Source organism: Strongylocentrotus purpuratus, unplaced genomic scaffold (genome assembly GCF_000002235.5).
Source record: "Strongylocentrotus purpuratus isolate Spur 01 unplaced genomic scaffold, Spur_5.0 spur5_scaffold_10, whole genome shotgun sequence".
NCBI lineage: Eukaryota > Metazoa > Echinodermata > Echinoidea > Camarodonta > Strongylocentrotidae > Strongylocentrotus > Strongylocentrotus purpuratus.
In genome coordinates, this window is record NW_022145595.1 from 9,068,458 (window position 1) to 9,094,716 (window position 26,259).

The 26,259-nt window shown below is 36.6% G+C and overlaps 1 protein-coding gene across 1 annotated transcript in view; it reads right to left on the reverse strand.

Annotated features, from left to right (window-relative positions):
* The window catches only part of LOC578468 (calcium-activated potassium channel subunit alpha-1), a 79,268-nt gene extending 60,280 nt beyond the window's left edge, over positions 1-18,988 (reverse strand). The window contains exons 1-5 of the mRNA XM_030980087.1: positions 18,980-18,988; positions 14,714-14,868; positions 6,884-6,989; positions 5,436-5,588; positions 4,037-4,192 (exon numbers count right to left, since the gene is read on the reverse strand). Of these exons, the coding sequence (XP_030835947.1) occupies positions 4,037-4,192; positions 5,436-5,588; positions 6,884-6,989; positions 14,714-14,868; positions 18,980-18,988 (579 nt within the window). The remainder of the gene's footprint in view (positions 1-4,036; positions 4,193-5,435; positions 5,589-6,883; positions 6,990-14,713; positions 14,869-18,979) is intronic.
* Between the last annotated feature and the right edge of the window lie 7,271 nt (positions 18,989-26,259).

Below are 26,259 nucleotides of genomic sequence, written 5' to 3' on the forward strand. Positions count from 1 at the left end.
CTTTAATCAAACAAAAATAAGAATCAAATCACTTTAGGTATCTGTGCATTCATTTTTCCTCCCTATTTTGTACTGCAGCCTGATTAAGTTCACTAATTTATAATGCACAGGCATGTGAACAGATAGCTCAACTAATGTGATTAAATCTGATAAAAAATAATCCCGCCAATACAATATACGGATGAGAATGTGTCATCGTCATGACGACAACAGTATCGTCTGCCCGTAGTCAGGCCGGGGATGTGATAGAGAAGGATGTACACAAAAGGGAAATCAAATAGAGATTTGACTAGGCAGATTTGTCTGCTTTAATCTATCGATATCTTTCTCAGTTAGGAAGAGGAATGTAACAAAAGAGTGTTGATTTTAATATGCATGTGGTTGCCATTTCATTCAAACATTTTCCTGCATTCCTAATGAATGTATACTGTAAAATACTTATAAAAAAAAATCATGCATGCTGTCTTGTTCTTCTCCTACATAAATATATAAAAGATAAATTGGTTTGTTTGTTTTACCCCACTCATGTATATGCTTGTAAGTAAAGCCTCGGTCACAAATGCCATTATGAACTGCTACGAACGCCGTACGAATAATTTTCAGACAATGGAAAAACAGGGAGATTCATACAAAATTATCGTTTGTACCATACCATTTTACACAAATGTCTGATTTTAATAGGCTATATATTTCTACTACATCAGCAATATTGCACGCGTATCATCTACATGATGTCCTATCCATTTCTCTCCTGATGGGCATTATAACTGATATTTATATTGGCATGAGAATCTAACCTATTGGTGTTCATATCCACTTTTAAAATGCATTCATCATTATGTGGAAAGCTTTTGCATTTCAAATTTTAACCAAAAAGTAATGAGATAAAAGATAATCTCACATCATGCAGGAATGAGTGTGCCATTTGCATAATTAAAAATTGTCATGTTTTGGTTATTTTGAGAGCTAGCCTTTAACTTCAAAAGGAAAGCATCCTAACATATGTAAATGATATTAATAGATTAAGTTTATGGAAGATTGTATTACCAATAAGTCCTTTCACTCAAAAAAGAAAAGAAAATAACAAATGAAAGAATTATTAAATTATATAAACAGGCAATACTTTAGACATATTAGATATCATGTTCTCAAAAACCCTTCCCTTTTAAAAGGGAAAACCCCAAATGTAATATATTACATTATTATGGAAATTAGTTTACCTAATGGCAAGTTTCATGACAGCCCCTGTGTTGAAGAATTCGAGTTGAGGAATTCAAGTGGAAAAACAAAGTACTTGTGTCAGATACGACAAGCTAAAAATGTCACTGACCTTACGTACAAATATGTATTCTAATCCATACATGCTTCTACGGCGATGGTCAAGTTGCCAGAAGCTCACCCTACATAGCAATAACTAATGCATGTAACTGAATGCTGACAAAAAAATACACTAAATCATAATGGCTAAATGCTATGTTTCGTTACTAGGACCTGTGTTATTAAAAAAGCATCTATAAACTGGATAATATTTGTGAATTTTGTCTACTGTTGTTATTTTAGTTTCAACGGCGCGTACCCTTCGGTTCTGAATATTTACGCCGTCTTTTGCTTCATCAAACAGCCTTCCACCCACACACAGCTATAACATGATAATATCAATAGCAGTAACTGATATGAGTGAGCAACAAGGGTGAGATCTCATGGGAAATTGGTAATTGAATACCCCGCCTTTTTTAAAAGGGAATTTCCCAAACAGATAATATGTACATTATACACCAACTATTGAATTCTATAATTTAATCAATCAATGAATTATCAAATAGCCCGTCTTCCTGATAGGGAATAACCCAAAAGATTTAATGATTTTGAAATGGCAACAACAAACTTTCATGTAAATCTGTGTTTCTACAAGGAAATTTTCAAATACTTGACCCTACTTTTTTTCCCCACTCATACACGAGCTAGTCCAAGAATTTCATATACTAGTACTGACATGAAAAGCCCTCTCTTATTAAATGCAATAAAGAAAACCAATGCTTGTTTGTGAATTTATTTTTGCATTCAGATAAATTCAAATTTTTATGGCTAGTCTGGTTCTTTAGATTACATGAGATAACTACAATGTATTTATCTTTAATTATGTAGAAGTCTTCATGTCAATTTTTTTCATATTTACTTTGTATTGCATTTATTTGAATTTGTTATGATGTAAATTCCACTCAATTAAACTCTTGAGCAGCCATGTGGTTTTTAATAAATACCATACCCTTTCAAATCAAATAAAAAATATGGGATATCACTATATCATCCTAAATAATCATATTCTCTAGATATTCTCATTATCAAAGCATGCAAAAATAATTTCACTGAATAGGATTTGCTATTACCCTATTCCTGCTATCCAAATGATTTTAGCCTGAACTTGATGCCATGCATTGCTAATGTGCAATAGCACCTTCAAGGATGATTTGTAAACAGTTTAAAAGAAATCAATTACACAGAGTCTGGGTTTACCTTTGAAGTGAAAACAAAAAGTGCAGAGCTTAATAAATAATGTATGTCTTCTGATTGTACATCACACGCTCCAGCTACAATTACTTTGTGGTTGATTTCTGAAATTTATTGAATGCCCAACTTCAACCGTGAACCCAACACTACACCAAACCTTAAACCTATTACCACTACGCCTAACCTGAAACCCAACTCTACCCTAAAGACCAGGGGGGTGTTTCACAAAGATCCTAAGTCGGACTTATCTCTAAATTGGACTTAACAATTATGGAAAGCTGTTAGCATCTATGAAATTATTTTGTAAAAGTTATTTTAAAAGGCATAAAATGTTGATTCAAATCATTCATATTTTCTATTATCAAGAAGATTTCATGTTCTTGATGTGGAATTTATAAGAAATCTAAAAATACTTGACTTTTCGCTTTTAAATATATTTTATTTTAAGGCTACAGATGGCTCTCCATAATTTTGAAGTCCAACTTAGGATCTTTGTGAAACACCCCCCTGACCATGTATCTTTGATGAAATAGAGCTTGGGGAAATCGTCGCCAGAGAAAATATCAGATCACCTATCTTCCAACCTCAGAAGATGCAAGTATAAAGCGTAATAGTCTTTAATAATATGTTACGATATAACTGAATTATGAACAATGAAATTTAATACCAAATACATAGCTGGCTGTCAATCTGTCAAAGGAAAAGTCATTTTTACATAAAGTGTCCATTAGTATCTGCTGTGAAGGGAAAAAATCAAACATAATAATTGATTTGATAACAACAAAGCGATTTTTGATTGATACATGTAATGATTTTCATGCAGTATGTCTGTAATATCAGCACCCTAGTATATATAAAAAGATAAAAGAAGGAAGTAAAGAAGAAAACAAAGTATAATTCCATGCTTTTATACACAGTTCGGCATCAAGGATATTAAGTTTGATATATATACATGTTTGCATGATAAAATAGTTGTATAAATGTCAAATAACATAAGGATATTCATATGAACACTACATGAGTATCCAACAATCTAACATCATAATTATACAATGACATTGGTGAATATATGTGACATACATAATATCAACAATGCATAAATAGTTTATATTTCGCTTTAAGAAAAAATAAATTAAGTGGCAAGGCTTATCATAAGATTCTGTCCATCAAACCTACGGGGGGGGGGGGGGGGGGGGGGGGGGGGGGGGGGGGGGGGATTCATAATAAGTTTGTGAAAAGTTCACATTTTCACCTTGCCACTGCAAGAAAATCAAAGGCTTTTCAGGGGTGGTTTACGGGTAAGGACGGACTTGAAATCTAACTTACTATTGCAAGATTTCAAAGACATTTCTTTGATTAAAAAAAAGTTTTTAAAAAGCCCCATTATTTACTTTGCCACCGCAACAACTCAAAGACTTTGGGGGTGGTTAAAGGGGTAAAGAAGGACCCCATATCTACCCTGCAACTGCAAATCACAAAAACTTTTGGGGTGTGGGTTTAGAGAGGTTACGAAGAACTCGGTAGTTACCTCGCTGTTGGAGCGCATGGCGAAGAGGTTGGCCATGATCGAGGAGAATCCGGGGGCGAGACAGCTCTGAGCGATGAAGCCCAGCTTGAGCTCCGCGATGCAGATTACGTCGTCTCCCTCGCGCCAGTTCCAGCTGGGGATGTTGAGGAGATGGGCCTGCATGACGGTTACAAAAGGAACAGAAAAGATTAGGATTGCAGGTTTATATCAATGGACAAAATATGCTACTGCTTTATAAGAACGGCCACACAGTGCTATGTCGAGTAAACAGACTCTAATGGGACTACCTTGCTATTATAACAAGAAATCAACAGAAAATTTATTATAATCACAAGGATTGAATCATTGTTGAAGCATTGTAGGGTAGCTTTGGACCAGAATACCCCATACATGTGACAGAGGACCCAGTCAGTGAGGTATCCCTTTAAATGACCTTCCTTTTTCTAAAACTGATATTCAAGAAGTGTTTATAATCATTAATTATGTTTACACTTTTCACATGTATAATGGTTTATTATTGGTTGCTGTTTTTAACCAAATTGTATGGGTGGTTTAAATTTGTAAATAAACTCATGAATCAGAATCAAATTTGTATCCAATTATTTTCCTTTCATTGTATTTCTATGGATTGAAATTGTAATGAATAAATTTCCTTTCACACCGTGTAGTTAAGCACAGAATAAATGTACTTTAAACAGAGGTACTATCAAAATATCATCAAGCCCACAAAACAATTATCCTGATATATTCCACACATCTAAGCTTACTCAATCCATCATATGTCAACAATAATCCACTCAATGCAAGCTGGATAATGAATGCAATATCGTGGTAATTCATTTCAAACACACATAAACACATTCCGACGAAGCTACATGTACAGTGTCATTTGTTTATGGTATGTCTCTGTGAACCAGATTCTGCCTCTTTCCAAGGCTTTGTTTCATTAAATTTTTGTCAATAACAAATGCCAAAATTCTACAACCAGTTTATTATCAGCCATCAAATGCAAGGATTTCAGTAGCTTATAACAACTACTGTAACTTGTCATGGATAACAAGTTTTATGAAACAGGGCCCAGATCTAATATGAACTTTACATGGAAAATCTTCCAGGTAAATATTGAATATAATTTTTCAAACTCTTTTATGAGTGCTAAAAAAAACACTTTAACTTAAGATGTACAATGGCCCTGATATGAGGGGGATAGTTTTTGACGGAGTTGACCCTTGTAATGTTCTCTTATGCCCCCTCGTTCAAACCCCAACCTATTAATGTAATGGAACAGTCTACTTTACCTTTTTGTGGTATTGCATACGATGTGCAATGACCCTGATATGGGGGTGACAGTTCCTAATCGACCCCAACCCTATAAATCAAATGGAACAGTCTATTTTACCTTGTTGTGGTATTGCATAAGCTGTACAATGACCCTGATATGGGGGTGGTAGTTCTTGACGGAGATGACCCTCATGATGTTGGCTGCATCCTCTGCATCTGGGTCAGGGCAGTACTTGTCACACAGAACCAGACATCCATCTGCATCTTTCATCTGTTGGAAACACAGAGAGATTACATAGGTATATTGCAGTGTACAAAATAATTTTCTAGAGAGGTGACCACTAAGACAGGTTTGACTGTATTTCAAACATCTTATATTATGTCTTACAATGCTGAAGAAACAAAGCTCAGAGCAAATGCAGCAGGAACATACATTATATAACTCTCTTTAATACCAAAATAAGATTTTTTGATTTCTTTAATCTCTCCATTTATTCAATCGCTACTCTCTCTTTCTTTTAAATGCTCAACTGTGTATTTTAATTTGCTATTCAACAATGTCATAAAAATATTTTCCTTTCTACTAGACTGAACAACTCCCCCACTTTCTTGGGAATTCACATTTCACAACACTACTTGTCTACCCTTGCCCTTTCATCACTTCAATGTTCAAACCAACAAATAAAAAAGGCATTCGTGTCTCAACCTTTTCTCAGCCAAGGCAGGCAAGAATAAAACATTTTCCTAGGCTTCCATTAGAAATGCACGCCAGGGTGGTACATCAATGCAAATCAGTTTACAATGTCTTTGAGTGTGCAGTCGAGCAAATGTTCATGACACAAATTACGTGCTTGGCTTGCATGAGAAAACATTCTAATGTAAGCATTGCTTGTTCCGTGGGAAAACATGTCTTGACTTTCATGGACGAATGTGCAGAGGTAACACCCCCCTCTGTATCTACAAGACACAAAGTGCGCTGCAATACCACCTAATAGGGGACACTAGGTACTGACTGCTTTTATTTTTCCACACAAGGCACAGAGTGTGCTGCAATACCACTTAAAAGGGGACACTGGGCACTGACTGCTTTTATTTTTTTCATTCCAGGCACAAAGTGCACCACGATACCACCTAATAGGGGACACTGGTTACCGTCTGCTTTAATTTTGTTTTCATATATTGTTTTCTGTATAAACAGAGTCCTAAAATTTCACTTTAGACCCCTCCTCCCCCCACCTTCCCAGATATCAAAATGTTAACAGGAGCCTGGTGCACATGGGCCCTGTTGCAGGTGGACCCTCATTATTTGCTCTGGATCCTGGATGTAAGAACATGTTCTTGTGAAGATCAAGGACCCGTTTCACAAAGCCTTTTTTCAATGACAAATGACAAAAATCAGTGACATATCTGCTGATAACCATTCGGAAGCAAGGATTTCACTAGCTTATAACAAAAACTGTCATTTGTCACTGATGACAAGTTATGTGAAATGGGGCCCAGATTGCATCACTGCCCTTCTTGCTCTCAGGAGGATTGTTTGTTTTCTTTGAATGGATGATTTCTTACCTTAACTCTCTCTAGATCCACTGAGTTGAGGACAGATCCCTGGAAGTATTGAAGTTGGGTGAAATGCCTCTTGAACAAAGCTTGAAGTTCTAGATCTGGGACAGCACTGGAATGAAAACACAGAGAAAGATGAAAAATTACAGAGTGATTACTTTATGTTTATGTTTATTCTTGTTTGCAGGAGAATTATAAACAGAGGGGGATCATATACAGGATTGTACATGTAGTCGCATGCCACAAAAGACCTGCCAAAAAAAATAAAGATGGACTTGAAGTCATATGATTTAATTGATTAAGCAGATATATAAATATCTAATTTTTTAAAGTGTGTTCACATCTTCTAAAGATCAAAAACGATAAAAATGATCTTTAGAAGATGTGAACACACTTAGGCTGCTCCATTATATTCTAAGTGTATGTTTCCAATACCCCCCCCCCCCCCCAAAGAAAAAAGGATGGGGGGATTCTTAAGGATTCTATTTCGGGTTACCAAAATCAAGATTTCCTTTAAACTATAGATATTGCAGTGAAAGGTAATTCATGTTGTTTACAAATTTCAGGTGATTATCATTAGCACCCCAGCATGCTCTTGATAAAGCAACATGAGATTTGTCTCTCCTTTCCAAACTTCTCTTTCGTAGCCTCACTAGGCCTGTCCTCATCAGCTCGAGATTGCCAAATAGACTGCTATTTCTGATTTAGGAAATAATCCTAAAGTTACAAATCGCTTCTTCATCAGCTCGAGACTTGACCTCGAAACTTGAAACTCGAGCTCAAGATATTAGGGCTAGTGAAGAAACACCGGACAAATAGCGAGATATTTTGCAAACTAGCCCAAGATATCTTGGGAAGATTATCGCGACCAAATATCCCGCTAATTGCAACTTTGGACTGATGAAGACGCAAATTAACTGGATAATTTGCGATCAGGAAAGTTCAAATAGCGGGATATTTGGCAATCTGGAGCTGATGAAGACAGGCCTACCGATGCTGTGAAATGAGGTGGAGCGGACGGACGGAGCGTCTCCACCTCATGTGATGAGAAATGGTTCATCTAGGCTGAAATAATTGGTGTGACACGAGGCGAATCCCCCTCCCACGAGTCCCAGGGAGTCTGGATGGCACAGGGAAAGAAACAAGGCAGTGTAGCCAAGCCTGGGATGCAGCGTTCACCTAGCATCATGATCAAGGATCAATGCCTCAGGCCCTTTCAGGGGAGGAGTAGGTGGACGACTTGCTTTGAGAAAATCATCCAAAATAGGGGATGGGGGGGGGGGGCAGTAACAAAATCAAGATTTGCTTCTCCCTCCCCCATATCCCATACGGATACTCTGACAAGGGGCAGTTGTATTATAGAGTCAAGTTTTTCAATGAAATGATACAGTTCTTGGCAAACATTTTCCAAACAGATGAAGAAAAAAATGAAAAGAAGATGAATATGCATCTTTTTCACTAGGTCTGGTCAGCTTTATTGTTCATTTATTGCTGTTGGCCTATACATACTTTCCATGAAATGTAGCTTTGATTAGGCAAATGCTGGATGTTCATATATATTAAAAGAACAAAAAAAGTTTACGCCTCCATCTTTCTTTTACACAGACAAAGTTTGTTCAAAGCACACAACAGCATTTTTTAATTCCCTGAAAAGCAAGTAGGCTCCAGCTGTAAAAGACTTTTTCAACGACTGTTGGGTTAGTTCCTTGGAGAAACACCATCCCCAGCTTCTACCCAGGGGATTGGCCAGGGAGGGTAAAAACAAGTCCTAAAGTGGTGTCTTATCAGGGTTCATTCAAGCAGCATGCAGAATAGCTTAGCATGCTGCCTTAGGGCATATGCGTTGGCTGCTCCTAAGGGACTTAATGTCGAGATGCAGAACAGTTGTAGACGGTGTGGTTCCAAGAGATATGTTCTCATTGTGCCTTTAAATGTTTCTGCTTCTTCTCCGTCAGAGAGTGACTAAATGAGACCTAGAGCAGTCTGATCAGGGTTCAGTCAAACAAATTATGTTTTTCACCCTTCCTGGAACTCGAATTTCTCTTTAAGAATTTAAAAACCTTCTGGCTCTAATGGCAGAGAACATCTTCATCAAAAACCGCCATTCCTGTGTGCCTCACATTCCCAAAGTATGAATAATTGTTTACTTGAGATCTGTATCTCAAGGATGAGCACGAAGAGCTTCTGTCAATATTTGAAATTGTTGCCATGTATGCCATATTTCATCAAGTGTACACACTGTGATCTTTATCTCTTTTCCCAACACAACATGCGTTTTTGTTTTAATTTGTTCACAATAAATTCTAAAAATTTAAAAAATGTTGATGAGTTGTTGACAAATCCACCAATGCCCCTGATTTTTAGCTTTTTCCCCACCCAACCTGCATTTTTGTTTTAATCTGTTCACTATAAATTCTAAAAACTTAAAAAATGTTGATGAGTTGTTGACAAATCTACCAATGCCCCAGGTTTGGATCAAATTGATAAAAGGAAGACGTTTTAATGAGACTGATGACTGTAAATATTCAGATGCATGAATAAAATTTACTTTTTAACTAAAATTTGGAAATGTTTTTTTGAATACTCGGTTCAAAAATCAATTTGAAAGGCAAGGCCATATGAAAATATGATCAAACTTTAGTCATCTAGTTAGGTTGTTATCTATAATCATCCAGCTGTTGGGTATAACAATTACATTTTTAGACAAATTCATAAGCAACTCCACTTCTCTCACAGCCATGTGAAATGACAAATAAACCCATGAAAGAGATTGAAAAACAAGTCTCTGAGCCTACGAAAAGATGGGAAATGCCTGTTGAAAGCCGTGTTAATAACAAACAGTAAATCACATCGCGTGAAGCACCGTTTCTTCTTTGCTTCCACAGACAAATTACTTGGTCTGCTTTCCAAGCAAAACAGTTTAAAAAAGGTTGATTTCGGGTGAAGGTGATAAATAAGATACAAGCTTTCTCATTCTTTTCATGTCAGATTTGGATGAATGCCATAATAGAAATGTCCCCTGAAAAGGATTGCTCTTATAGGTTGATCATGTAGCACAAAGGTTTGGGTGTATAAGCAGAGCTGCCAACCTTGTGCGACCAAAAAAAGGAATCATGATGGCAAAAAAAAAGGAATTTCAAGCCAAAAAAAGAAATTCAAAAAAAGAACCTTACAACCACGCACGACACACTTCTAATGCAGAAATGTTCATTCATCATGCTGTTTTTTCCATACAAGCAGGTAATTTTTTTTCTCAAAATCCTATCGAAAGTGTGACTTAAACCTTCACACTGGATACACTATGGCACATGAAAATTCAGAATTTTATCCAGAGAGATTAGCAATCTTAGATTCTTAGATTATATTCTTAGACAGCATTTCCAGTTTGAACTAGTTTGAACAAACAAAAACTTTCGAAATTTAACCCTTTAAAATGGCATCTGATGACCATTTCTTACTCTTCAAATCAGCAATTTATCTGCAAGGCACAGAATCACTGCCTCCCAATGAATATAAAGAATGTTTAAAATCTTTAGATAGTGTTGTAATTTGAAATAAACCCTCCTCCAGCAGTGAGCAAAGAATGCAGAGATGTGTACGACGAGAGCATGCATTTCCTGTGCGAGACCAGGTTGAAGATGATATCTGATGCCATGCCAAGCCTGTAAAGAGGCCTGGATGAATTACCAGAGTGTGCTGCCTAAGCATCCTCAAGATCGCCTTTCGTACTACAGCTCGTGGCATCAGAGCGTGGGAGGGAATCAGTGGGTTGTTTGTTTTAAGGGGTAGCCAATCAATAATCCCTGCTTTAAAGGTAATAAAGATGGGTTCGTCAATGTAATGGGTTGGGGGAAATTGTGTTTTCCTTGGTGTATTTGGTGGGTCTGCAACCAATGTGATGATAAAGAAATTTGTTTTGTATATCAAGTAGTAAAATAATATATATTTTTGTTGTTGTTGTTGGTACTTATACAGCCTAAATACCTCAATGTATACTGAATCAAAGATGACGATGATGATACGATGATGATGATCGTGATGGTGATGATGGTGGTGATGATGATGATGGTGATGATGATGGTGATGGTGATGATGATGGTGATGGTGATGGTGATGGTGATGATGATGGTGATGATGATGATGATGTTGGTGGTGGTGATGATGATGAAAGTAATGATGATGATGGTGATGATGGTGATGATGACGGAGATTATGGTGATAATGATGATGGAGATGATAGTGATGATGATGATGGTGATGATAGAGATGATGGTGATGATGATGATGGAGATGATGATGATGATGGAGATGATGGTGATGATGATGATGATGATGGTGATGATGATGGAGAATTTTGAATTCAGGCCCTCCCAGTTTACGAGATCACTGCTTTTGGACTGAGCCATCTTGTATGTCTGTATAATATATTGCAAATTCCTTTCTGAAACTTTACTCCTATCCCTCTAAATTATATTTCAATTTCCACATATCAAAAGTCTACATTCTCTATACATTTCATGCTCAACGGCGCTCGATTACTCTGGTCATGGTCTAATAACTACCCCCAATAGATCTGCCATATTTTTGCATTTCCCCCTTCCCTCGTTATCTAAACAAAGATATCTCGTATATAGATTTATTTGGGCCTTCTGGGAATAGCCGAATTACTGAAGCTTGCTTAGGATGGGCATGCTCTAGATGGCCACTGGAGTGTGGCGTAATGGGCAGCATGGTGGACAAGGTGCCATTTTAGCACTTTTTGGTGTAATTCTTGATAACCAGTAACACTTGAATTTGTCTTCTTAATGCTGGTATAGCATGGATGGATGTATGTTACCTTATCAATCCAATAATCATGTATAAATGATACATTCTCATCAATTTTGTGAGAGATAGTCTCTAAAATTGCCCTAATATCAGTGTATTTCTAGTATTTCTACCATCAGCTCGTGAAGAAAACCTTCTATGCTATTATGTTTTCCAAAAATTATAATTGTTAATTTCTAATGATTCAGTTTTAAATTTTTGCTCCGAGTATTCATCAAGGATCAAATTTCACAACAACGACAAAAAACATCTGTTTTGAGCCAGAAGGAAAGTTAATTTTGTGTAAAAGTTTGTTAGTTGACACCATTCTGGCTTTAAACAGACAAAATAGCTTATTTAGTCCAATAATTATATACATGTAGCATACTAGTTACATTCTTGTGCAAGATTAGTCGCCCATAGCACACCAAGGGTTAAAACTCAAGGCTACAAGTTGACATGAAGCACGCTAATGCTATTAAAGGGTGTTTTATGGAGGGAACATGAAGTAATGACATGTCATAAATTGTTTTGTTTGACGACTTAAATGTTTTCCGCCCGCCTAGACTTGCACGATGAGATCTGTTTTATTCTCGCATGCCAGGGATAGTTTGTCCGGCGCTTGCAGTACAATGATATCATCGTCGATAATTGCCTCCACGAAACTAAACAGCATCATTCTCACATTCTGGCACATCTATGTATCTGCCATTGGATTGTCAGGGGGGTGTTTCACAAAGAATAAGATTGACTTTAAGTTGGACTCAACTATGACAGGCTGTTCATGCCACTGTTTGCTCTCACAATTATGATCTTTAGATAATACTTTTTCTTTCAATAATGAATTATTGAAATATGTTAATCCTTTAGATTTGTGACCATGATTTGTACGTCCTTTGAGAGACCAATGCCAGTAAATGGTGAGAGGAAACAGTGGCATGAACGGCTGCCATAGTTAAATCCAACTCAAAGTCGATCTTAGGCTTTGTGAAACACCCCCCCCCCCCAGACGTCTTGAACTCTTTATATGCCATACTTATAATCTCTCTGTGTCACAATCTATTTATCATGGGGCAGATGTATCAAAAACGTATAACGTCTTGTTGAGCATAATACATTTAACATAACTGTGCTTTCTCGCATACGAGAGGGCTTAAACAGAGCCCAAGTCGGACTTGGGTTCCTCATGAGCTCCTCACGTGGGGTTTAATGTTATTCTTAATGTTCCTCATACTCCTATTTTTCATTTTTTCATTTTGGTTGATTTTGGATTTAATGATGTTCATGCGTGGGTATATAGTCGTTCGTGAAGTAAGCAACTTGGCGATCACTACAAAACACTGAGCTTCCTGTGCATACTGCCGTGTGCTGCCCTCTATATAACCATGCATGAGCAACTTTAATACATGCTAGCTATACACTAAAGATTTGTTCAGGTAATTGGTATACTTTAATTCATTTCTATTCGAATAAATCCAATCGAAAAGAATTCTAATAGACTGAATGAACATGTATTCAACAAATTTAGCTATGACAAGCGACCAAACGTACAATGCTAATCACCAAGTTCAGAACTGACCTAGGATTAGGCAAAATGAAAATGGATATCTTCACCACTTCAAAGGCCTAGCTCGCTGTTCTGACGAAACACAGTATGATAAATACCACTACGAGGTCATGTCCTTTAGCGAGAAATCCTATCCACAAAGCCCGCACTCACTCCCTCTATATCTATCTCGCTCTTTGAGAAGGCGCAAATTGACAATTGCCTGCTTGTGCAAAGCTAGTATTGAATGAACACTGCCTTAAGATGCCTACATATGAATAGATATGTCGCTCTTGCTATGGATAGGCCTACTAGTATTAGGTCGGTGTATGTTGTTTCTGTAAATATTTTGCACTTAGAAATAATTACAACTTCAAAGTAGAATTTTAAGTGCTTCTTTTCTGGATGTCCATAATAATAGTCCATTCTTGTATAGCGCATATCACATTATGATAGCATATCTCTATGTGCTTCTCAAGGACTTTGGAAATGACATTACCCTGGTTTCAGCTTGGACATCTAATTACATACATCTTTATTGTCTCTCCGTAGTGATGAAATATTTGCTTGAGCTTTCTTTTGTCAAAGTCATGGGATAAGTCCTGGGTTGCAATGGGGTCAACTTCTTCGTAAAGTTTAGGGTAGGGTATTGTTTTGGCGGTGATATTTTTGCGGAGGCAATAATCGTATCTAGCACCCTTTTGTGTATTTTGTTTTGGATTTTCCAGAGGTAATAAGCCAATTCATAGTTGCAATCTAAGCATGAGCAGATAAAGGTCATTGCAGACAAAATTGTGAAATACACAGAGACAAAATACTGGATATGTGCTCATGAAAGTTATGTAATCATTATTCATTTATGCACAAGCAGTGCACTTCATGATACCCAGGTGGAAGTATTCTTTGAAAAGGGGGGAACAAAGGCTATTTATGTAGCACCTCCATCACTGTAGGAGTGATTATTCAAAACTGTACAGAGTGGGACCTCTTCATGTATTGAAGATCTGTGGATATTCAGGGTCATTTGGGACATGTGCTAACCGTGAACTGGTCTATTATCTCATTTCATTCTTTCTGTCTTTCAGTTGTAAAGCATTTCACAGATACGAACAAAGGTTTCCACATCAGAATCCCAATGATAAAATAACCTTTAGCTTATCACAAACACCAACACAGTGCAAGAAGGCAGGGAAAAAAAATACATGGGGCCCCAAAATGCCAAAGAGAGCCCCTAAAAATCATAAAAGAGCCCCCAAAAGTCATAAAAGAGCCCTGTGAAATGTGCATAGAGCTCAATGCAAAACAAATTAAAGAGTGTTATTTTCATGCAAGCAAGCTTGAAAAGTAGCCCTGAAATTTACAAAATATTTTTTTCCCTGCAAGAAGGTACACAATGACCAAGCCTTGTCAATGGTCATCGTGCCTTTCTTACACCAAAGTGGTTGACTTGCTTTTGAACAGGTGAATGATGTGGACTGACTTACGTGTCAAGGATGATGATCTCGACGTTGACATCGTCCCTGTCTTTGTGGAGAAAGTCTTTCAAGAAGTTGGCAACGCTGTCGTACGTGATGTGACCGCATACTACTATATGCCTGTGAGGGAAGATATGAAAGGAGATGTGTGTGAAAAAATTGCCCTGAAATAATAATTAGCTACATTAAGTAACATTTGTAAGCTATATATTAAAGATAAAGTTGAGTTTTGGGAAGTGCTAACAAATGATGTTATTGATCTTAATATCATTATACCATATCACAAAAATGTCATGATAGGTGAGCAATTTAAAAGGAAACATTTTGAAATTGGGAGACATTGTATGCGATATTGCTACATAATACTTTATGCCTGTGGGGGTATATAAGAAGATAGACATTTGTCAAAAAAAGCCCAGAAATAACAAAATAGACTTTGATATTATACATCATACCAACAATGTTAAAATAGAAAAGCTACAAAAAAGAAGTGTATGAAATAGTTCAATTACTAAATTGAGACTTCTATCAACTCCAAAACAATATACTACTACGTTATGTGGGAAGGAAAAAACAGCTAGAATGCCTACGTGTATGTATGCATGGATTTTGTCAGAACCAATTCCATCTAAATATAAATATAGACATTAATAGTGAGATGGTGAGATAAAAAGAGAGATAGAGACATGGAGGCAAAGAGGGTGTCAGAGAGGGGGAGAGAGAGAAAGGGATAGGTAGAGGGAGAGAGGTAGAGGGAGAGGGAGAGAGGTAGAGGGAGAGAGAAAGAGAGAGAGAGAGAGAGAGAGAGGAAAAAGAGAGAGGGAAGAAGAGGGATAGAGAGAGAGGGGAAAGAGAGAGAGAGGGGGGAAGAGAGAGAGAGAGGGGGAAGAGAGAGAGAGAGAGGAAGAGAGAGAGAGAGAGAGGGAAGAGAGAGAGAGAGAGAGAGAGGGAAAAGGAGGGAGAGAAAGAGAGAGAGACATAACAAATACACGGTGCCAAGCTACATGTACATCAGGAGATTGAAAAACATTCCCCCATTAGCAGATTGTTTCCATGGTAACCATACCGATGACAGTTTCCTTGTTTATCACCAATATTAGGGGGCAAAGGGTCTTCTTCTGTGTATCCTGCCAGAAGGCATGGAAACACCATGCTAACTGCTGTTTGCAGGTGGGAATAAATTAGACACAACAAGAGCGATAGATTTGTCAATTTCCTAAGTAACACAGGACAGAGTACAAGCTGATAACCACGAAAGAACATCATATTCTTAAAATACATTTTCATACAACTATATAAATATATATATATATGATGGTATAATCTGACGAGGGAAAAAACCAGACAGGAAAATCTATTTATAACAGTATATCTTTTTAAAATTAACAACAAATTTTGTTTATTATTGGGCATGTGCCCGAGTGAGAAGTTTTTAAAACTATATTTTAGCTGAAGTGATGTAAAGGTAAGCTTTGATGAGGTGTAAACAGGGTAGTGAATTTCATCTTGACTGTTTCACAAATGAATATAGTGCCAAACAGACATGAAATTTGGTTTTACACTTTTTACCACAATAATTGAAGAAAAAATTGTTTATTTTGAAATAATATACTGTTGTGTGCAATTAATAGTTAATGCATCTTTAACTGATTCAAAGGAAAGTGAATGGGAGAAAAGATTACATGAAGGAGATTGAAATAAACAATTTCCACATTTTCAGCTTAAATTAATACTAAATGTATCAACCCCACCGTGTCGCAGTGAATAAGTAAATTTCTAAATTACTGCCCCCTTCCCTTAAAAAAAAAAAAAAAAAAAAAAAAAAATCCATGATAGCACTTTGCTATCAGGGTAAGATATGAAACTATTTTACCCTTTCCAGAGATTTAAAAAAATTGTTTTCTACGATTTCAGCTAGAAAATAACTACTCAATGCCACAGCCATGCTAAATGAATTATGTTATAAGCAATTTCTACTACTGTTTCAGCTGTAAAAAAAAATGAGTATTCAATGCCACAGCCAATGCGTAACAATGAATTATGTACTAAGTAATTCTTCTTCTGTTTCAGCTTTAAAAAAATGAGTATTCAATGCTACAGCCATGCTCAATGAATTATGTTTTAAGTAATTTCTACTTCTGTTTCAGCTTTAAAAAATGAGTATTCAATGCCACAGATATACTCATTGAATTATGTTTTAAGCAATTTCATCTACTGTTTGAGCTTTAAAAAAAAGAAGAGTATTCACTGCCACAGCCAATGTGTGGCAACAAATTATTTTTAAAGCAATTTCTACATCTGTTTCAGCTATAACAATTATAAAAAAGTTAGTATTCAATGCCACAGCCATGCTCAATGAATTATGTATTAAGCAATTTCTTCTTCTGTTTCAGCTTTAAAATTATGAGTATTCAATGCCACAACCATGCTCAATGAATAATGTTTTAAGCAATTTTCTTCTACTATTTCAGCTTTAAAAAAAAAGAGTATTCAATGCCACAGCCATGCTCAATGAATTATGTATTAAGTAATTTCTACTTCTGTTTCAGCTTTAAAAAATGAGTATTCAATGCTACAGCTAATGTGTAGCAATCAATTGATCTTTCCTATTCGCACAAACCTCTTATAAGAAAGTCTGCACTCAAAGACTACACCGATAGGTTACAAAGATTTGTAAGTCTGCCTTCTTGTGTATCATTTGGGCATGAGATAATCAAAACCCTTGCTATTTGTTTTATTTAGGACGGCGTAATGCCTTGTTCGTGAAGTAAACAATTCGTCTAATTAATCAATCGTCAGAATTACACACTGAGCTGTATAGGGCATGCATGATCACGTATGGACCCGTATCTACCCCACCCTAGCCTCTTTCTCAAGACGTCACAAATTGTTCAAGAGTCGCCTATGGGCGAGTCTTTGACCACAGTGATTTTCATTAAGATATTTTTACTCTTACATGTCTTTAAATTGTGAAACAACTGTCTATCTAATTAATCAAAGGACAATTCACAACCTTACACATCGAGCTATGGGGGGGGGGTAGGGGTATGCATAATCACGTATTAATGAATCCTACCTACCCCCCCCCCCCACCGCCCTACCCCCTGCCTCAGTATGTCAAAAGGTGTTCAAGATACATCGACAGGAGTCTTTGACCAAAGTGATTTTTAATACGATCTTTCACTCTTACATGTCTTTAAATTGTGAAACAATCGTCTATCTAATCAATCACTCGTCAATTCAGAACCCACCTAATTAATCACTCGTCAATTCACAGACTTACACACCGAGCTATAGGGGGTAACTACGCATGATCGCACATCATCTCCATGATCCATCCTACCCCACCCCCCAGCCCCAACCCCAGCCTCAACTTGTCAAGAGGTGTCCAAGCTGTGTACACAAGAGATTTCTATTATAATTTTCCCATATCGTCTAGCACTTTAACAAGATACATGTGATTGAGCTGGGATCACGCTCTTGCATTTGATGGATCGGGAGTCTTATTATTTGTTCTCTAATCTTTTTCATATGTACAGTACATGTATACTGGTAGTGATTATCTGCATTTATATTATTGTAGTACAAGTACTGTGAATTTTCATTGTCACATAAGTACAAATATGATACTTTTGACACAAATTTCCCTCAATTAATATATTATTACAAGAAAATGGCACTGTGTCCCACAGTTTAGTTTTAATTCTTATTAATCTTTTACTTTTTAAGGAAAGATGATGGTTACATTAATATTATTGCAATTTGTTACATAAACAGTGCAAGAGAGAGAGAGAGAGAGAGAGATAGAGAGAGGAAGAGAGAGAGAGAGAGGGAGGGAGGGAGGGAGAGGGAGAGAGAGAGAGAGAGAGAGAAAGGGGGAGAGAAAGAGAACAAGAGAGAGAAAGAGAGAGAGAGAGAGAGAGAGAGAGCTATTTCTCAAACTGTCTATTAACATTTGCACAAGCAATTTTCAAGGAAATCAACTACATATATCATACTATTCATCTCTTTAAAAAAAAAAACTCACATGAATGTTATGATGTGAATATAATTGTTTTCACAGTATATAAATAATGCAGAATAAATTGTGAGATCCATATACAAACTGTCAGAAATCAAACACCTCATTTGAGCCAATCCAACCATCATGCCATTCATATTCTAAATCAATTACCTCTAATACGAATAATCACACTTCATTGATTCTCATTATCTACCACAACACCAACTCAATTAACGATCGCCAGTTTACACCCTCCTATTAAGCGACCAAACCCAAGCCATGTTTTTCTGGGTCACTTCTACAACGGGATGAATGTCATGAATTTCATGAATAATTAAATGATAGCGAGATATTGCTATACGTTTCCTTGTGATAATTTGTTCGGTGCTGCATATGACTTGGTTCAATTACAATAGTGGCCTGCAGTGGCGTAGAGGAACCAATCCATTAAGTGGGGGGAGGGAGGGGGGGGGGTCTGAATTGAGTGGGGCACCAGTCTTACGTGAAAAATAAAACGCAAATTTATGAGGATATTGATTGGGGGAGGGTGCGAAAGGTAGTCTAAGCGTCGCGTTTAACATCCTTTTCCCCCTCTCCCTTTCCCCTTTTCTCACGTTTTCTTTCTTTTCATTTTATCCAACATTTAATCAGGAGGAGGGGAGGGGGGCACATGATCCCCTGCCTCCCCTGTACTCCTCCCCTGGAGCTACGCCACTGGTGGTTTAAGTTGCAGTTTGGACGAATACATTTCTGCAACCCGGCACCAAACACAGGGGCAAGGATTTCAAAAAGATGGATGACAAGAGAAGATGCCGAAGGATAATATTGTCTACTCAGAACCAGACTGGCATTAACTCTTTGTGAGACGATACAAATTATACCCTCTCTGCTCCAAAAAGATGATATTTCAGAGAGCATAATCCCGTTTTGCTCTTAGGGTTTTATGCATGTCCTATTTCCCAAGGTCTGTGTACACTTACAGTTGAAATCTTTAGTTTACTTAACGGGATATATTACTGTCTCATGCCATTACTTATACATGTATGTCATATTTTGAAGCATTATCTTTAGATGTAGAGGGGTGGACATTATAGGGAGAGACAGGAAGAGAGAAAAGTGTGCAAAAAGCTTGTACTAGCTGGATAAAAAGAAGCATAGGAAATTAAAGTGTAAGGAATTAAATCATCAAGAATAGAATATGAATGAGATGAAAATACATAAAAGGGAAATTGTAATTTAAAAGTCATCCTCTCTGTAGCAAAAGATAAAATATATAAGTAAAACAAACAAAAAAAGCAAACAGATGTAGTTAATTGCCTACAGGATGGATTGATGCACCAACACTCACAGTAGGAGACCGGTCAAACATATTTTTATACAGAGGCAAATGAAAAGTATACCTTAATAGAAATTCTGTTTAAAACTCCACTCAATTACGATTTTAAAATAAAATTTGAACGATTGCATTTAATATCCATCACTCAAAGACTATGCAAAAATATTCCAATACATCAGCAAATTGATGGCAATCATTTTCAAAGTCATTAGTTTAATAGTCCACTAAATGGCAATTGTGAGAATGTATGGAATAAATGAGATCAATTTAACTGATAGCTATTTTTGTTAACTCACATTAGAGCCTAGAGGAAACACTTACATTAAGTGCACTTCATAACTTCACTATATTGCAAAATCCATACAAATTTACCAATCATTCATAATCTAGTGTAAACAATTCTTTCACTGCGAATATGAATATAGACAAATACCTACAATCCGAGTGCATTTTAGTCGACAACAAAGATATACAATAAATAGTTAATATTTCACTTGGTACCATTTCAAAATATTTATTCACATGCTACAATAACAAATAAAAACACAGTATAAAGGGGCAGTCATTTTGCCAAAATTGGATAAAAACAATTTAAACAAACTGATAAAAGAACTAAATTCTTTATGAATTTTCCAATTTAAGCAATTTCAGCTCATATCAAATTATATAAGGTAAATGCCCTTCTAGCTCTCGTAGTGGACTCTTGAATGTAAAAGTGACTTCAGCATTTAGAGTTTTTAGTTTTTCAGCGTTTTTAGTTTCATTTTGGGAAAGTAAGTACACAAGTAAATACACAATGACCATATGGGAGCAGACTGCAGATATTCTATCAGAGAACCATATGACTTGGTAAGAAGATATACCCCCTATTGATACTGCATCTGTTAACATGTTTTTTTTTCACCCTTATATTAAGCTGTATTTAATGAAAGAAAAGATGAAAAGGGGATGTTATCAACAATCTGCAGGTATATCTCGACTTGTACCAAATATCTGCTTTCAATGAGGAACTGGAATATATAAGCAGGGCTATACATGAACTAAGGAAAGACTATGGTGAAAACTTGATTTGTTCCAATTTATGTTTCTTGAGAATTTGATATATCAAAGCTTACATCTCAAAGTATTCAAAATAGGCCTAATTCAACCAGTCCATTTTTCCTTCTTGAGTTAATATGAAACACACAAATAACATCAAATTTACAAGGGGTATGAATGATTCAGTTGTTAACTGAAGGTCTCTTAGGTTCAACTCCTTACCCCTCCCCCCCTCAACAACAAAAAAGGAAATCTTAATCAAGTGGCCTATGTGTACAGATTTTAATCTGGATCCCCTATTTAAAAAAATTGTGTGGAGCCCTGTATATGAATTTTAAAGTCTGATCCTACGTCATCAGAAAATATCTTGATCTATGAAATATCTGATTATATCACTGAAGATGAGGTTCAAACACGGGCTCTCTCCTATGACAGCAAAGAGCTTCTTTTCCTCCAATACACCTCAATGCTCTCATATATTTTCTAAACACAAAGCAATTATAATCCTACTAAAAAGGTGAATTCTTTTGACATGCTATACAATTACAAACAACCTTGAATAGAATATGCACTTCTGTATTGTCACATAAAGAAGAAGAAGAAGAAAACAGATTTCGGCTATTTATGCCCTTGTAGGTATGCACTTATCTACTTATGCGCATCCCAAATCCTGTCAAGGCGGTCAAATGATTGTACGCACACGTACTGGGTTACAGATTTGAAATGCGCCTAGCCCTTGTCGTCGTGGACGGGCATCCCAAAATAGATTTCAATATGCGTATCTGTGTTGACCAATAGCTCTCTGACAGATACTTCTATAGCCCCATTCGAGTGTGATTATCCTTTCAGAATTATCGGTCGAATCTGTTTAATGCTCTATCCCCTTTTCTTCCTACCCTTCCTCTTTCAGGAGATTTTCGTCCTGATCCTACAGGTCATCTTGCAGGTTTTCCTTCTAGTATTTCAAATTATTCAATATTTCTTGATTCCCTTGCTGTCTATTTGTATTGATCTCTCTCTTTCTTTCTCTCTACCTCTCTCTCTCTCTCTCTCTCTATCTCTCTCTCTTTTTCTTTCTCTCTACCTCTCTCTTTCTTTCTCTACCATTCTCTCTCATTCTCTCTCTTTCTCTCTCTTTCTCTCTCCTTTCTTGCTTTATCCATTTCTTTATTTGTCTTTCTTTGTAATGATCTAATTGGTCTAAATATTGATCTTTGGTTGTTTTGGGGTTCTTAATCTTTGTTGTTTTCACAAAGTACCTTCAGAATTTAAAAAAACACTTACTGGTTAATTTTAGCATAGGGGGCTCAATTCACAATGAAAACCTTAATTTTTTAAATGATTATCATTATTATTCATTCGACAAAGGCAAAATCTAACTCATAAGTGATAGGAAATCATAATAAACATCTTTCAAAGCTAGAAAGTATCCACACAAGACAGTCTATACTAATATTCAATGTATAAATAGCGCTGAAACAACTGAACGATACAAAAAGAAAAAGAAAAGGAAAAGGTGCCCTTTGTATCAGATCACACTTGCATTCCCCTGAGTCTATTCTTTATCAATGGGTAGGCTCATATGAACTGCAATGAATCAATGATTCTTGCCTCTTACACAACCTAGATCAATGGGCCAGGCATGGGCAAAGGGTTTTTGCCAGAGAGGCCAGGCTTAATTGAAGTTGACCCAAATATGCACGCTTGTCTTAGCTCACACTTCACCATTCCATTCCCATTGCGACTGTGTACTTGATGAAAAGAGAATGCTATGGCATTCACTGCAGTGTCAAGACATTTGGGGGGTGTTTCACAAAGACTACGATTGACTTTAAGTTGGACTAACTATGGCAGGCCGTTCATGCCACTAGTTCCTCTAACCATTCCTGGCATTGGTTTCTCAAGGGATGTTCAAATCATGGTCACAAATGTACAGAATTTACCTTTATGATAGTTCATTATTGAAGGAAAAAATAGTATCTAAAGATCATATTAATTGAGAGACCAATGGTGAGAGTAACTAGTGGCATGAACAGCCTGCCATAGTTAAGTCCAACTTAAAGTCAATCTTAGTCTTTGTGAAACACCCTCGTCGTTTGGCACTGATGCAGCAACGGTTTGTGCCTATTCATTCAAGCTACTCTGGTAGGTTTCGTATCAATTCTCTCCCTGGTATTGATGAAAAGAGAATTTAAAACGATGTCCACTGTCATGCAACGGCATTTTAACCGTGCTGAAATAGTGTTTCATGCTTCATTCATTCGAGCAACTCTCGTAGGTTTTGTACCAATTCCGTCTCTACACTTGATGAAAAGAGAATGGCACGACATTCGCCGTCATGCCAAGACCTTTCGGTAGCATTGAAATGGCACTTCGTGCCCATTCATCCAAGCTGTACTTAACGTTTGGTACATGGGTGCACGAATCTGTCCATCAAACGTCATCTTCTCAATGCAATAACCACTGATTTATTCAAAAGTGCATGCAGGAAATACTTCAGAGCATATTATCTGTTTGGAGCCAGAAGGGCATTAACTTGAATACCTTGATACAGAGTTAACGCCCTTCTGGCTCTTAACAGATGGTGTGCTCTACAAGAACAATGCTACCAATGGAAGTAATAAATGGCGTTATGGAATATATACAAAATACATTATGTCATCTTCTGTTTGGAGCCAGAAGGGTGTTAACTCTATGTTAAAGTATATGAGTACCAACCTTCTGACTCTCATCACATGATATCATAGTCATCTCTTGCTTTCTGAAGTACTTTCCCTGATTTCAACTCAAAATCAAGGGGTCATCGATTTTCTCAAACTAAATTTATTCTAAAAAGCATTAATTCTACTATTTCTGCTTTAACAAGAATAAAAATGATATCGGTTTTAAATTTGAAGCTGGTTTGACATACCAAATGAAAATTTAATGGAAGCAATACCAACAATCTCTAAACGGTCTTTTATTGGTTTCACACTTGTGTGAAAGAACAAACTAAATACAGCAATGCAAATTAAAGAGAAGGTTGAGTTCTTGGGAGAGGTGAACAATAATTTGTGAGTGTTTTCATTGTTATTATGCAAGTGTGGAAGAACTTCAGAGAAAAAAAGTTCCCTGAAAAGCATGGCTCTTCAAGAGATTTTCAGGTGGGATACTCATCAGGCTTTTGTCATGACTTTTATTTTGGCAATTTCATTTGAAGTGACCAATACATCAACATACAACATATAACTCAATCTTTCATTCCACGAAGAATCAGCTGCTACACGGTAATGAAACAGGTGTTTTCTTTCAAACATCCAACCAAATTAAAAGCAAAAAGCTAAAGAAAATTGCTTACGGCAACCAGTTGGAATAGTTTCCTAATCATTTACTCAGAGCTATAAGGCATTAACTCATACCATTTAACGAAAGTAACATTTTCTAGCTCTTAACAGATGGCATAGAGACTAGTCAGGCTAAGTTTTAAATTTTTTTCTGTATCTTTATCCTGAAATAACTTCTCAATAGCTGTAATGCTACACACAGGTAATGGGTTTCATATTATGGTAATGTTGATGATTAGGAGGTTCGTGCTAATACATTCAACCGCAATGCTCATTCCAGAGTAAAATTCATGATTGTGGTTAAAAACCCATGTTCTAATATTAGTCTGGCATAGCCTTAACACCAATTTGAACACTTTTGTGGTTGAGGAATAATGCTTGTCACTTATTCCCTTCACTGAAAAAAAGAAGATTAACTGAGGTAAATTGGTGGACTTGACTGAGTTTGAATCGAGTTTAATTTCGGTGGTCTAGACAGCTAGAATTGTATGCTGAAAACAAAGAAGTTGAAAGAACTTTGTTATTCCTGGCTCATTTTTCCTGATTGAGGTGTCATATGAAAGGGCAGAAAATGAACTTTCTAGAAATGTGATTTTCTCTTTGAAATAACTCTACATTCTATTGGGTGAAATGAGTATGGTAAAACCAGTCACTCAAAGATTTATACTTTTTTGAAGAAACTTCATGATCATTTTAAAGCACAATTATTTTAGGGCTTCAATATCACACCACATCACATAATACTGATAACACGTTGGGCCATGCATATCAGATTTAACATTGTTAAACGATGCCTTTAAGCTGCCATCTTATTGGAAAGCTATCTGCACTGCGAAGAGGTGATCACATGACCTGCTACACATGGTTTCCTGTACACCCAGTGCTCCATCGATCATGCTGAAACAACATGGCCGACACCGACATGTTCTGGACATGGGCAGTTAGATACTCGATAGACGAACAACTCATCATCAGCTCCGCCGTCTCAATATCCAATTATTCCAGCCACCTAGCCTTTGTGCCAAAGTGACATGTCGTTTGCATTGATCAATTGCTTCTTTTGTCTCTTTTCAGAGAAAAATCAATCTCAAATCAGTTATCATCAAGCCTTCTTTGGCTCTTGTTGGTGCTTGATAATTATTCAATGCCTTCAAAAAGGGTACTGAAGAAACATCAATCTAACTTTCAACAAGAAATACAAATTGAAACACCTATTATGAATATCTAACAATCCCACTTAACCGCTTCACCAAATACTTCCGATAAGTAACTTAAAACCTTCAAGAGCAATTCTAATCATTATTGAAGGAAAGAATGGTTAAATTTTCATTGCTACCGTATGATTCTCATCAAATGTTAGTCATTCATAGGCTGTCAGATTTCTTGGCATTGGTTGTATTCAGTGTATATATTGCTTTTTTTCCCCCTCTCCACTCTCTCTCGGTATAATTAAATTGGAAACCTTGAATATGTGCTATTTCTTATTGCTATAATTTCCACCACCTCTCCATAACTCTCACTGTTATCCTGTCCTTATGATTTTAATATTTCTCTCCCCCCCCCCTTCTCTCCCATTCCTTCCAATCCTTATTAAAATTTTCCTGTTTTTAATTCTTTTCTTTTCGCTTCTGCTTCAAGCTCCCCTACTCCAACAGCCAGGGTATTAATGTGATTGCATGGCCCCTAAGGGAGAACAGTATTAATGCTCATGAGGCTACCCTCGGTAAAAAAGACATATTATTGTTATAATTTCTTGTTCTCCCTCGTTCTCTCTCTCTCTCTCTCTCTCTCTCTCTCTCTCTCTCTCTATCTCTCTCTCTCTACACACAATGAAACATGTCACATAGCAATATCT